This window comes from Coenobita brevimanus, chromosome 14 (genome assembly GCF_032717465.1).
Source record: "Coenobita brevimanus isolate Jiangsu-jjx chromosome 14, ASM3271746v2, whole genome shotgun sequence".
In the NCBI taxonomy this organism is placed as follows: Eukaryota; Metazoa; Arthropoda; class Malacostraca; order Decapoda; family Coenobitidae; genus Coenobita; species Coenobita brevimanus.
Window position 1 is genome coordinate 5789180 of NC_136967.1, and position 13321 is coordinate 5802500.

Consider the following 13321-nt stretch of genomic DNA (forward strand, 5'->3'; position numbering starts at 1 on the left):
AGCAATCCTTCACATCCCAACAACCTAGCTCCTCTCCTCCTCCGTCGAGCCGGTTCCTGCCCCTACCCAACCCTCCCCTCCCCTTCCAATCCTGCCCCGCCCCACCCATCCCAACTACCACCCACTGCGTCACTCTAGGAAGACACATGAGAATCTTCCTGTTGTTGCATCGGATGGAAATGACACCTCACCAATACAAGGATCCTGATTATGATTCAACTTGCCACGTGAACTGGCCTAGCAATTGCAGATGATGGTGTATGTAAATGGTGGCGGAGACATTGTGGGTAGAGGATTACAGAGAATGATGCAGGAAAATTTGTGGATGGAAAATTACATGGGCAAAGGTGTGGATTTATTATGGTTGAGGGTGGTAGTGGATGGCAATAACGATATCGAATATTGTTGGTAATTAATAATGGGAGATAATGTGGGCAGCCGATGACAGAGGATGGTCATAGCCAACAGCGATGGGTGATGGTTTGGGCAAATGATGGTAGTGAATGGTGTGGGTAAACAATGTTAGGGAATGGTGTCGATATATGATGGTAGAAGATGTTTTGAGTAGAAGATAGCTTTGACAGATAGTGATAGAGAAAGACATAGATACAGAATGATAGAGAGACTGTATATAATGAAAATCAAAGGCATAGCTCTGATAAATAAAGAATGGTGTGGGTAAATGATGGTAGAAGAAAGTGTGGACAACTGATGATAGAAAATATTGTACGTTAATGATAAGCAAAGAACGATGTGGGTAAATAATGGTAGAATATAGTGCAGATAAATAATGATAGTAATGGTACGAGCTAACAATGGCAAAACAAAGAGAGGCCGCTAACAAAGGATGCTGGGGATAATGAGAGACAAGAATAGTCGGGGTAGCATGACGTCACTAACAAGAATCTTCACACCTTGACGCAGGGGGGGACTTCAGCGTATGTGACCCGGGGAGAGAGACGGGAGGGGTGAGGAGAGGCAGGGAGGGGTGTGGCAGGAGGGAAAGAAGAGGTAAGAGGGAGGTAGGTAGGATGGGTAGGCCAGGAAGGGTAGAGGTGAGATGGATGGTGAAGGAGGGAGAGGGTAAGAAAAGGGAGAGAAGAGATAGGAACGAGGGAGATGGGATATGTGATGAAGGTAGGGAAGAGACAGAATGGGCAAAAAGGTGGAAAGGGAAACAGGGAGTGTAGTGAAAAGGAAGAATGAGGCAGGGGTGAGGGAGGAGGGGACGCAGGGGACGATAGGGGAGGCAGAGGGAGAGAGGGTAGGGAGGAAGGTGAAGAGGGGGAACAGTCGGGATGAGTCACCTAGCGCGGCAGAGGGGTCGGGTAAAAGGGTGTGCGATTGTGAGGCGAGCAACAGTCCAGTCCCTGCACTCCTGCCGTCAACACCACGATTGCAAGGTGGTCCCTCAGCTGAGTGTAAGTGAAACAGCCAATCACACTCCTCTTATCAATCTTCATTTTAGGTCTATCCCTCTTACTCTCCTTGACTTTCCCTCTTGATGTAATTATTCTTTTTATCCTTGTTCTTCAGCCTTCCTCTTTCTCGCTTCTTCCCTTGTCATCATCATCTTTTTTTTTTTACTCCCTTCCTGTTTCATATCCCTCCTGCATTAACCTTTATGCTTTCCCTCCCTCTCAATTTTTTTTCGCTCTCCCTCTCCTTTCCCTCTTTCTTTCTCCCTCCCAGCCCCTCCCTCCACCCTCCCTCCCAACCCACCCACCACCTCCCCACCCTACCAGCACCACGTGAAGTTGTCAGTGAATCCCCTGTACTGTGAGAAGGGCCTTGAAGTGGATGAAGTCGAGAGGACCCACGACCTAAACAGCGCCAAGGAAAAGAAACTTGAGAGGAACACTTAAGGGGAAACGGTGATTTAAATGAAAACAGTGAAGCGATCCCAGACTAGTGTTTATCCACCGTGCTGCTGGGGTGTGTTGCGTGGTAGTGTTTTTTTGTTTTGTTTTGTTTTTGTCGAACTGTACATCGATTCTAAGAATTGATGTGAAGTGATACGTTGTGCTCTGCTGGTATGTTGTGTTGTAGGGCGAATCTGTGGATTTTTTTTTTTTTTTTTTTGCTAGTGAATTGTGCCTAGAATGTTGACGTGTGACGATAAGTGTTGATATAATGTGCGATATCATGTTATGCGGTGATGTGTTGCGTTCAGGGCTGAATATTTAAAGCTAGTTTGTGCTGGTGGAATGTGCTTGTAGAGTCCGGCATCGATGATAAGTGCTGATGTAAAGCGATATGATGTGCCTTGTTGATGTGTAGTGAATGAACCTGTGATGTGAGGTGAACTCTCATGTGTGGTGAGTGATGTTCAGTGTGGAATGGATGTGTTGGCGGATTTTACGTTGAATGCTGAGATTTTCATAATGTATGATGATGTGTAGTTATGTGTTGTGTGGTGGTGGTGGTGGTGGTCGGTGGTTCTGCAGGGATGTGTGTAGCGAAATTAATGTTTTATGCAATGAAAAGTGGCTGTGGAGTGGTAGGCGCGACGGATTTGTGTGTGTGTGTGTGTGTGTGTGTGTGTGTGTGTGTGTGTGTGTGTGTGTGTGTGTGTGTGAGTGGCTTTAATGCGAAGTGATGATATGTAGTGATGAGTTATGATATTGTGTTGTTGATGTGTGGTGATGTTTTGTACTGATGTGCGTCTTAGGGTGTGGTTCTCATGCATCTTTGCCGTGGTGTGGTGGGCCTTGAGAGAGTGTTAAGAAACTGCTGAATACAAGGTGCTTGTTTGCTTACTGATGTGTTGTGGCGAGTGTGTTGCTGTTGAGGTGAATTACTGGGGTGACTGGGTGTACGAGCTGTGTGTGTGTGTGTGTGTGTGTGTGTGTGTGTGTGTGTGTGTGTGTGTAGTGTGTTTTAGTGTTGTATTAGCACTCTACTTCAGAGGTGTCTTGTCGGGTCAGCTGCACCTCCACACACACACACACACACACACACACACACACACACTACCGTTTCAGCCTTGGGTTCCTTTGTTATATGAGCTGAATAGTACAGTAATGTGTTGCTTTCTTCGTAGGTAAAGAGATGAAGTCCAAAAGCTAAAAGAGTACGAAGGTCCGGAAGTTTCTAATCTACACTTTTCTTTGTTTTCTGATTGACAGCTAACCCAGATTTTCCTTCCATTTTCCCCAATCCTTTTCCCTGCCTCCAGCCACTCTCGTCTGACTCCTCTCCTCCCAGTCCTCTCCCATCTCCGGCCCTCTCATTTCTCCCCCCTCCTCTCCCATCCCACCCTCCCCACTGCCCTCCCTTTCTCATCTTCCTCTACCCAAACCCTCCCACTCCCCTTCTCCCCTGCTCTTTCTTCTATCCTTTGTTTCCATTAGCCCCTTTCACAACCCACTTTCTCACCTGAAATCCCATTCCTATCCCCTACCCTGCCACTTCTTCCCTATCTACCATTTCTCCCCTCTTCCCTCTCACTCTTTCTTATTGAATACCATGATCTCCACCAGACTCCATATTTCTCCATCCTCTGTATCCAATTCCTTTCTTCTTGCCCTCATTCGACCCCAGTCCCTCCTATGACCCCCCTCCTCTACCCCATCTCTTTCTCATGCCCCCCACCAGTCCTCCTGCCCCCTACCACTATCCTCTGGGTCTGATTGCAACATGATCCCCTTCCCCCTTCTCCGGATATTGGGGACATGGATTTCTCAGGGGTGCAGGAAGGCTGGCAGAGGGTGAAGGCATTTCCTCTTCTTCCTATTTTGATCTCTCGTTACTAGTCCCCTTTTTCTTCCCCTTCCTTCTGTGTCTTTGGTGTTCCTTTGTTTTTGTTCCTTTGTTTCCTCTCCCTTTGTGTCCTTCCCTCTTGTAAACCTATTTTTGTCTCTCGTTATTCGTTAGTTTTTCTTCACCTTCCTTTTGTGTCTTTGTCTGTTGAAGCCTTCCGTCATTTCAGTCCTTGTTCTTGTCCGTCTTTGTTCATTTCTCTTCCTGTAATATTGCTTCCTTCAGCGTCTCGTCTCTTTCTTCCTTTCTTTTTCTTCTCCTCTCTCTCTCTCTCTCTCTCTCTCTCTCTCTCTCTCTCTCTCTCTCTCTTTCACAGATCATATGAATCGGTTTTTACATTCCTGGTGATTCATTGTCATCCCCAAGAGTCATTTCCTTTTGTGTTATTATTTCCCGTTGTCCTCCTTTTTTAAACAACTTTCTTCCTTTCTTGTTGTAGCACTTTTTCTTTTACCTCTTGTTCTCTCCTCTTTCTCACCTTCATTCTTCTGCTCTCTTCTTTCTCACATTCTATCGTTGCTTCTTTCTTCTTTCACGTGTTTTAAATTTACTCTTTTTTTTAATGGATTTTCTCTCTTTTCTCACATTCTTTCTTCGTTTTTCTTATTTTCTCAGCTTCTTTGATCGTCTTCCTCTTCTTTCTCAGTCGTTCATCGCCTCTTATCTTCACTGTCAACTTCTTTCACCATTTCTCTTATCTCTTCCACCTAGTTTAGTTTCGTCTCTTCTTCCTTATTTCTCATCTTCTTTCATAGCTTTTATCTTCTCTTCCTCTTTTTCAGCCTTTTTTTTTTTCTTCTCTTCCACACTCTTTCATCACATCTCCCTTCTCTCACAGTTTGTTTACTCGATTCTCCCTTCTATTAAACCTTCTTTCATTTCTTCTCTCCCTTGTCTCCAATCGTCTTCCATCCCTTCTCTATTCTGTCCAACCTTCTTCATCATTCATCTTTTCTCATTTTTTTTTTTTCGGTTTCTTTATTTTCATTTATTTATTTATTTATTTATTTATTTATTTTCTTTTTGCTTCCCTGGTTAGTGATATTGTGGAAATTTTTGTTGCCAGTTTTTTCTTGGCCTCTTTCTCTTTCTTCTGTTCACTGAGTTCACGTGCTTTGTCATAGTCTCTCTCTCTCTCTCTCTCTCTCTCTCTCTCTCCCCATTACCCTCCTTTCACCCTTACATAACCACCCCTTGTCCACCGCCACCCCCTTACACCCCATACCCCCCCCATCCAGTTTCTGGCCTATAGAAATGTTTACGCAATAATATGTCACCCCCACTCACACCCCGAGGACGTTCCCATACACATCCTCTCCCCTCCCTCTCTCTCTCGCTCTCTCTCTCTCTCTCTCTCTCTCCCTCGTTGTCAACACGTCTCCTTTGTTCCCATCTCTACTGCATTCTTTTCATTCTCCTTAGCCTTCTCTCTCTTTCTCTCTCTCTCTCTCTCTCTCTCTCTCTCTCTCTCTCTCTCCATCTGGCTCCCTAACAAGCTATTTGTAATGTCACTCCGACCTCTCACATTCTTTATTGGGGTTTCTCGGGTTACTGTTCCTGGCCCTTGTATTTTTTTTTCTTTTTTCTCACCTTTCTCTGGGTTTATTCCACTTTTCTTTCCCTCCCTTTTTCCTCCTTTTCTCTCTCTCCTCTTCCTCCTTTTCTCTGCCTTCTCTCTTCAACTTTACCATCTACTTCTTCTCTCCTCTCTTCTCTCCTCTTTTCAACTGCCCTTCAATTTTTTTTTTCTTATGTTTCTTCTTGCTGATGCCACTTTCCACTACTGCTTTCTTCCCTGTCTAAGTACCATTTTTTCTTCCTTATTTCTCACTCTCCTCCCTTTCATCTTGGCCATTTTTCTCGTCTCTCTTCCGCTCTCCTTTCCCTCCTCCCTCTCCTTTCCCTCCTCCCTCTCCTTTCCCATCTCCCTGGTCTACAAAACTTTCCTCACCTCCCTTCCACTTTTCTCTCCCTCTCTCCTTCCTTCACCTCCTCCATCTCCCGCTCCACCACAACTGCCTGGGAAGATTAGCACTAAACTTAGGTGAAATGACGGTGTTGGTTTACCATGCGGGCCTTCCTCGCCTCGCTCTTTGCCTTGTTAAAGTGGACTCTATCTGGATGGATGAGTGGATGGTTGATTGTTGGATGGGTGATTCGGAGTCCGGATGGTTGCTTGAGTGTGCCTTATCTGAAGTATGTTGGTTGGATGATTGGTAATTGGAGGAAAGAATGGATGTTTAAAGTGACTCTGGCAGGATGGATGAGTGGATTTTTTTTTTTTTTTTAACTGATTCAAGGGTTGGATGGTTGCTTGAGTGTGCCTTATCCGGAACACTTTGGCTGGATGGTTGGTAATTGGAAATGTGGATGGATAGTGTGGATTTTGGATGAATGAGTGGATGGGTGATTTTTACATCTAATAGTAGATTGGAAGGTTGCTTGTGTTTATTTAATGGAGAAAATGCTGGAGATAATTAGATAGACTGTTCAAGATTTCATCCCCATAGTCCACAAGCGTTTTACTAGAGCTGAAAATATCCTCTGTCTGGATAAATGGAACACACTGGTCAGTCTGGTCATATTTTAACCTCGAATATAAAGGGTGTGGATGGTGAGCGTGGGATACGACCTCCATTGCCTCCACTCTCCACCTCTGGCGCCGTCTTCATCACCCCCACGACCATCTTCATCACTGCCACCACTTTAAGATTATCATAGTCACCACCCACTCACAAGATCGTCAAAAAAACTTCCATCATAATTCACTTTTCACTTTAAATATTACCCCTATCACACCCAATACATCTCACCCACTACCACCATCGTTACCTACACCACAAGCACCACCACCATTACAGTGCCAGTACTACTACCACCACTGTTACCAATACCACAAGGGCTTCTCCCCATTCATGCGGTCCGTTCCATTCACTGCCACCTCAGTGAATTACCCTTTGGCCACCACCACACTGAGCTCACTGTCTGTATCATCGCCGTTACTGCCGGTACCACGAAGATGATCACCATTTAAAAATACCAATGCCACCACTATTACCAGAAGTACCACTACCACCAATGCCAGCACCATTACCACCAAACTTATCACCACCACCATCACTACACCCAATACCATCAACATTACTACCAATCCCATTACCAATACCAACACTACGGCTAACATTATCACCAGTCACATCACCACTCCCACCATCACCATCAATAACGCCATCAGTACCACCAATCCCATCACCACTACCATCGCACACAAGTACCACCACCATCATTACCAACATGACAAGCACCATTCACCATTCATACATACTCTCTCTCCCATTCACCTCTATCTTCCATCACACTGGGTTGACTGTCTGAGAGGATGACCTTCGCTCTGTCTGAGGTGCTACTTATCCATTTGGCCTAGGACAGATTTATCCTTTTCATTCCTTCTACCTTTACACGATTCCCTTAGTCTCTGAAAACCTTGACACAAAAAACAGGCTTATTACTTGCTTTATCTGTGTGTTTGTCGAGAAATTTAACCTTTTCAGTAATGTGGTGATTCCTTTACTTCCATCTCTAGTCCCTTATTCCTTATCGCCCAGTATTCCTCTTTCTTTGTGTTCCTATCTTTGCCATCTCTTCTCTCTTCATCATTGCTGTTCTTTATGTAGGTATCCCCTTCAGTTTCTCACAGTTCCCATTTTCTTCGTGTGTGTGTGTGTGTGTGTGTGTGTGTGTGTGTGTGTGTGTGTGTGTGTGTGTGTGTGTGTGTGTGTGTGTGTGTGTGTTTTCCACACAAATATTCCAACACGTCTTTTCCTTCCTCTCTGTCGTGTGTGTTTATGTTCTTTATTAATATCAGTTCTTTTCCTGTGTGTGTGTGTGTGTGTGTGTGTGTGTGTGTGTGTGTGTGTGTGTGTGTGTGTGTGTGTGTGTTTATATACCTTATTCTCCATTCTTTTCCCTCTTTTGTGTGTGTATCTTTTTCTGTGTGTAGACATGAGACTGTATACGTCTGAGTCTGTGTATATGATTCCACACCCATCTCACCCTTTTTTTCCCCTTCCCCATTGTGTTCCCATTCTCTCCTTTACGCTCACACCCCCATTGCGACACAGCCCAGCACACTTCCTGGGATTGGCTATATATAAAGAAGAATTCCCTTTGAGTTTGATTGGCCTAAGTGTGACCAATTCTGACAGGTACCCCTTCCCCTTCTATTTTCTTTTTTTTTTTATCTTTTCTTTAAGCTGGACCACAATAGGGGTTAATCAGGACTGGTCTTGAGAGAGAGAGAGAGAGAGAGAGAGAGAGAGAGAGAGAGAGAGAGAGAGAGAGAGAATAATGAGTGAAAATGAGGCAATGGGAGACTGAAGGAAAGGCATTACAAAGGCTCGGTTGGTGGCCAGTTGGAGGTTCCATTGTGGTCGTAGTTGTGGTAGGGATGGTGGTAGTTGTGGTAGGGATGGTGGTAGTTGTGGTAGGGATGGTGGTAGTTGTGGTAGGGATGGTGGTAGTTGTGGTAGGGATGGTGGTAGTTGTGGTAGGGATGATGGTAGTTGTGGTAGGGATGGTGGTAGTTGTGGCAGGTATGGTGGTAGTTGTGGGAGGGATTGTGTTTTTCTATGGGAGTAAGGTGGTGGATTTCTTTATGCTGAAGCTTGAACACTTTTTTTAGTCCAGTCATGATGTTTATTTGTTATGAGAGAGAGAGAGAGAGAGAGAGAGAGAGAGAGAGAGAGAGAGACTTCATTCAATCATTTTCCCTTGCCATTCCAGAAACCACTAACGACTGAGGCGAAGACGAGAGAGGAAAGGAAGAAGAGGATAAGGGACAGGTATCAAGAGGAGCCAAGAGGACAAGCATATATAACAGGAGAGGCACCAGAACGACCGTCACCATGTGTTCCCTGCGAGGCGTGATTTTGAGCGGCATTGCGCTGGCCGTACTGGATATTGTGAGTTGAATTAATTGGTGTTTTTTTCCTTTAACATATAAAAATTCTTTTAATTTTATAGTTTTTCATTTTATTCTGTCCTGCTATTTCATTCTTCCTTTCTTGTTTCCGTCTCTCACTTCCTCCCTCGTCTCTCCCTCGTCTCTCATTCCTTTCTAATTCTCTCTCTCTCTCTCTCTCTCTCTCTCTCTCTCTCTCTCTCTCTCTCTCACCCTGAACTGCCCTTACCTAACCCAAGCCAATCTGACCTAACCTAACCTCGTAACTGACTCTATAACCATGTGTCACCCCCTCTCTTCTCCACTACCTACTTCAACAAAACCATAGATCCTTATACTAACTTAACCAATATATTTCTCTTGTCCTTACCTAACTTAATCTTTAAAAAGTCTTTATTTCCATTTCTTTTTCCTCTTCTTAACTGAGTCGACTAGCTTAATCAAACATAACGCAGCCTAATTTCGCAAGTAGATTCGCTTATATGCATTTGTGAGTTTTATTTTTTGTCAAACTATAACTACTTAATCATGTGTCTTATTCTATCAGTATGTAAGATAGTGTCAGTCTTCAAAGGTTCGATTCCTGGACCTTTTATACGGCTTTGCAAAATTTACAGTTCCAAGAAAATGATGGGCACTGGGCATATAATAAAGTTGCATAAGAAATAAATTGAAAAATGTATAAAAACTCTCTCTCCTGCAGCTCCACGGCCTATGCACAACTGGCTTTTACACATACAAGCTGATCATGCACACCTTCTACCTCTGCCCCCTTACCATGCCCGTCGACCTCTGCCACAACAAAATCTACATCTTCGACCAGAGTAAGTACACAATCCCTCGATCTCTTTTGTTCATCCTCACCTTATCTTCATCACTCTTTTTTCCTTGTCTCAATTCTCTAGACAGTTTTGTGCAGGCATCATCATCCATCTCTTCCTGTTACCCTCGTCCTTCTTTAATTGTCTTTTATCACCTTATCATTATTCCCCCGCTTTTTTTTTCTTTGCCCCTGGCCACATATCCCAGCACAGTGTGACCCATTTTACTGGATCTGGTGTTGAGAGTTCTTCCACTTTCATGCTTTGTTGCACCAGATTCAGATCTGCATCTACAGCCTCCCAACCTTCATCCTACCGCCCTCATACATTTGGCTCAACAATTTAACCCTCACTCTCACATTTATAGCCTCCCACAACTCTTAATGCTCTCACGCTGTCTCTCCCTCTCCACCTCCTTCTCCCATCTCGCATTCCTTCTTTCATCCTCACTCCTTCTCCCTTCCCTCACTCCTTCCTTCATCCTCACTCTTCTCCCTTCCATCAATCATCTTCTTCCTCACTTCTTTTCCTCTTCTTCACTCCTTTCTCAGGCCTCTTAGTGATCTGTCAAAACTGTTCTGAGTGCAAAGTAGAAGATTTAATGCACCTCTCTTTTTATACCAGAAAATTAACACCGAAAAAATGCATAAAACATGTTATTACACTGGCCTGGTTTTGGACAAGTGTCGGGTTCCATTCTCCTCTAATTGGCATAGCATGATGGCGCTATTCAATATGCATCATAAAAAGGGGCTGGGCAGGGTCTTATACATCCACGGTTTTATACATCGAGGGTCGCGGTGCATTAAGAGCCTCACCCACCCCCTTGCATAACCTGAAAGGCCCCAGTCGACCGTGATCCCTGGAAGGAAGATAAAAGTATAAGCTGTAAAATGCCGACCCTTGCCCCTTCCTACTCCACCCTCTCTCCCGTCTTACCCATTTCACTGTTCCTACCTCTCCCACCACACCCACTATCCCTGCCTCTCCCAGTGTCCCATCCCACCTACTTTCTCACCCTACGAGCTACTCCTACTTCTCTCATTGTCTCCGTTCTCCTACTTTCCTACACCAACCTCTGTGCCTATTGCTTCCGTCTTACCCAGAGTCCCTAACCATTCCACCTTACCGACTAATCCCTGCTTCTCTCACTGTCTCCACCCCACCATTTATTCCACCCCACGTTTTATCTCTATCCCATCATCCCAACCTCTTTCCCAGCCTCTCCTACCGCACCCACTATCCCACCAAACTCTTTTACTCTTCCTCTCCCATCTCACCCTCTATCCCTGTCCCTCTCACCCCAGCAGAACCTTACGTAGCAACTGAATAGAGGAGGCCAGACCACTCTTTGTACTCGACTCAAAACATACATTGAATCTCACCATCAAGTAATCTGAGAATTGAGGCTACATACGAAGCAGGAACCAGGAACTGTGCACTTGGATATGAATTGTTATTTTCTGTTTTGTTTCGACATTAAATCGTAGCACACCACCATTCCGCTTATTCCAATCCATAAAAAAGAATATACATAAATCTGAATACTTAACCATTCCGACTGGATAACAAGATATCACATCGAATTCTCAGAGAAATGAAAGATACGAAGAACAGTTGTGGTGTTTTTGATATTTTTACGCAGTCTAGGTCATACTCTAGTTAAGCAAACAGCAGAGTACATTATTTATTAAGAGTAACCCGGTGAGCATCGTGGTGGTGACATCTGTCCTGCTGATTGGTCCCTGGCGAGTTGAGGTATATACGGAGGCGACCTGCAGCTTGTTACTTGTCAAAGGACCATGAGTTTGCAGGTTCTTCATATCAGGTTTAGTTGGTGGTGTTGGGGGACATTCAGTTTGCAAACATGAGACACAGAAATGCCAAGAAAAGTAATAGTCATGCAGTTTTTAAGTCTACATCATACTTCATGCAACACTTTAATTTCATGTTGGTTGACATTCACAAGGCACCTCATATGTGCTGGTTCTTTGGACCCAACGGTAAGTCAGTCGGTGATTCCCATACCCCAGATCTGCTTAGTTGGAGCAGATCATGAACCTGTCGACTAACAGTTTAAAGAAACTTAACTGCCATTCCGAGCGACTCTTCTGTTCCTAATTTTTGGCCTCATCTCTCGCTCCTGTCAATATCCGTGTCAGTTTTATGTATACAGTATCTCTTTGAATTCGCCTCGGAGTAGAAATGTGGATGTCCTGGAGCATAATTCCTATTGCTGTTTATTTTCTGTTTAAAAAAAAAACAGAATACTCTGTTGCATACACAAACAGTAAAAACCGCAGATTAAATTTGACCAAATTTTCATTTATATTCTAAACAGCCATTCGTGTTATAATTCTTATGGCTGGATGGATTAAGGCACAGCTCACTGGGTGCGCTGATGACAGTTCTCTTTTTTGTGGTTTTCCATTTCCTGTTTCTGTTTATATATATATATATATATATATATATATATATATATATATATATATATTATCTAGCTCATTCGCATTACTGGAGCATAGGGTCATGATAATCAAAATAAATTCTCTTAACGTACTGCTTTCCCATTTCTCTTTCTGAGATACCTAATCCTATTTTCCCCTACTAACTAATGTACAGTAATAGTATAAAGATAAGATTACAGTAACGATGATATGATAATGATCATGATGATGATGATGATAAAAAAAACGAAAACAATAATAATGATGATTATGCAGGCTGATATAGACCTCATTCTCACTACATACATTTTTCTATTTCCTTACAGTGTTTGAGTACAGAGTGTACATTGGTATTGGAGAAGGGATTGTTGAGGTGTTCTTCGCTATCTTCTATATCATCGCCCTCGCCAAGGTAAGATGAGAGAGAGAGAGAGAGAGAGAGAGAGAGAGAGAGAGAGAGAGAGAGAGAGAGAGAGAGAGAGAGAGACTGTGTGTGAGGGGCTGAGTGGCAGTGAACTAGAATCATAGATACAGAGAACAACTGAAAAGAGAAGAGGGTAGGAAAACGATAAAGCGATGTTCGTTGTGCGTGAAATTACGAGAGAGAGAGAGAGAGAGAGAGGGAGGGAGGGAGAGAGAGAGAGAGTATAAAATATAAAATGAAAGGGAGTCCAGTGTCCTCTTATTACTGAGGAGCCGACAAGGTGGCCTCTCATAGCTGGTGACATGAACTCTGATACAGCCCCTTTACCTCTCTCTCTCTCTCTCTCTCTCTCTACTTACCAATTTTCATACCTATTTATTGTCGGTTTATTTAACAATATTTTTAATTAGTCCTATGTTTCTCCCTCTCATCCTTCGCCCCTCCTTTTCTCTCTCCCTCTCCCTCCTTTTCTCTCCCTCCCTCTCCCTCTTTCTCCCTCCCTCTCAACAGGCCCTTAGACCTTCAGTCTTATTACACAAACCCTCTAAAAGTGAGTGAGGGAGTTGACTGAGTGCGTGTGTATGGATGCTTGAGAGGGGAGCAGGGTTTGCGTGAGGTGGGTGAGGAAATTTTGTGAGCAATGGTGTGTGCGTGTGAGTGAGGTGATTGTGTGTGTCTGTGTGTGCAGAGTTGTTGGGAGTTCAAGATACATAAAGCACAGGAGAGAGAGAGAGAGAGAGAGATCCAGCATATATTCATTGCCACCTCTCTCTCTCTCTCTCTCTCTCTCTCTCTCTCTCTCTCTCTCTCTCTGTGATAAGACCAGTCCTGTGAATAGCCTCTTTATGCCCCCATCACAGCAGGTCAGGCCAGTGCCCCTCGCAAGAGAGAGAGAGAGAGAGAGACA

The 13321-nt window shown here is 44.0% G+C and overlaps 1 protein-coding gene across 2 annotated transcripts in view; it reads left to right on the forward strand.

The window, feature by feature from the left end:
• Positions 1 to 1365: 1365 nt before the first annotated feature.
• LOC145418910 (uncharacterized) overlaps positions 1366 to 13321 on the forward strand; it is a 17430-nt gene continuing 5474 nt past the window's right edge. Inside the window, exons 1-4 of one of the 2 annotated variants that reach the window (XM_080287177.1) lie at positions 1366 to 1421; positions 8545 to 8723; positions 9426 to 9546; positions 12317 to 12402. In XM_080287177.1, coding sequence (XP_080143303.1) covers positions 8667 to 8723; positions 9426 to 9546; positions 12317 to 12402 — 264 coding nt within the window. In that variant the 5' untranslated portion in view covers positions 1366 to 1421; positions 8545 to 8666. Of the gene's footprint in view, positions 1422 to 1799; positions 1936 to 8544; positions 8724 to 9425; positions 9547 to 12316; positions 12403 to 13321 lie in introns of those variants that run through there. The other variant, XM_080287170.1, reaches the window with a different exon arrangement.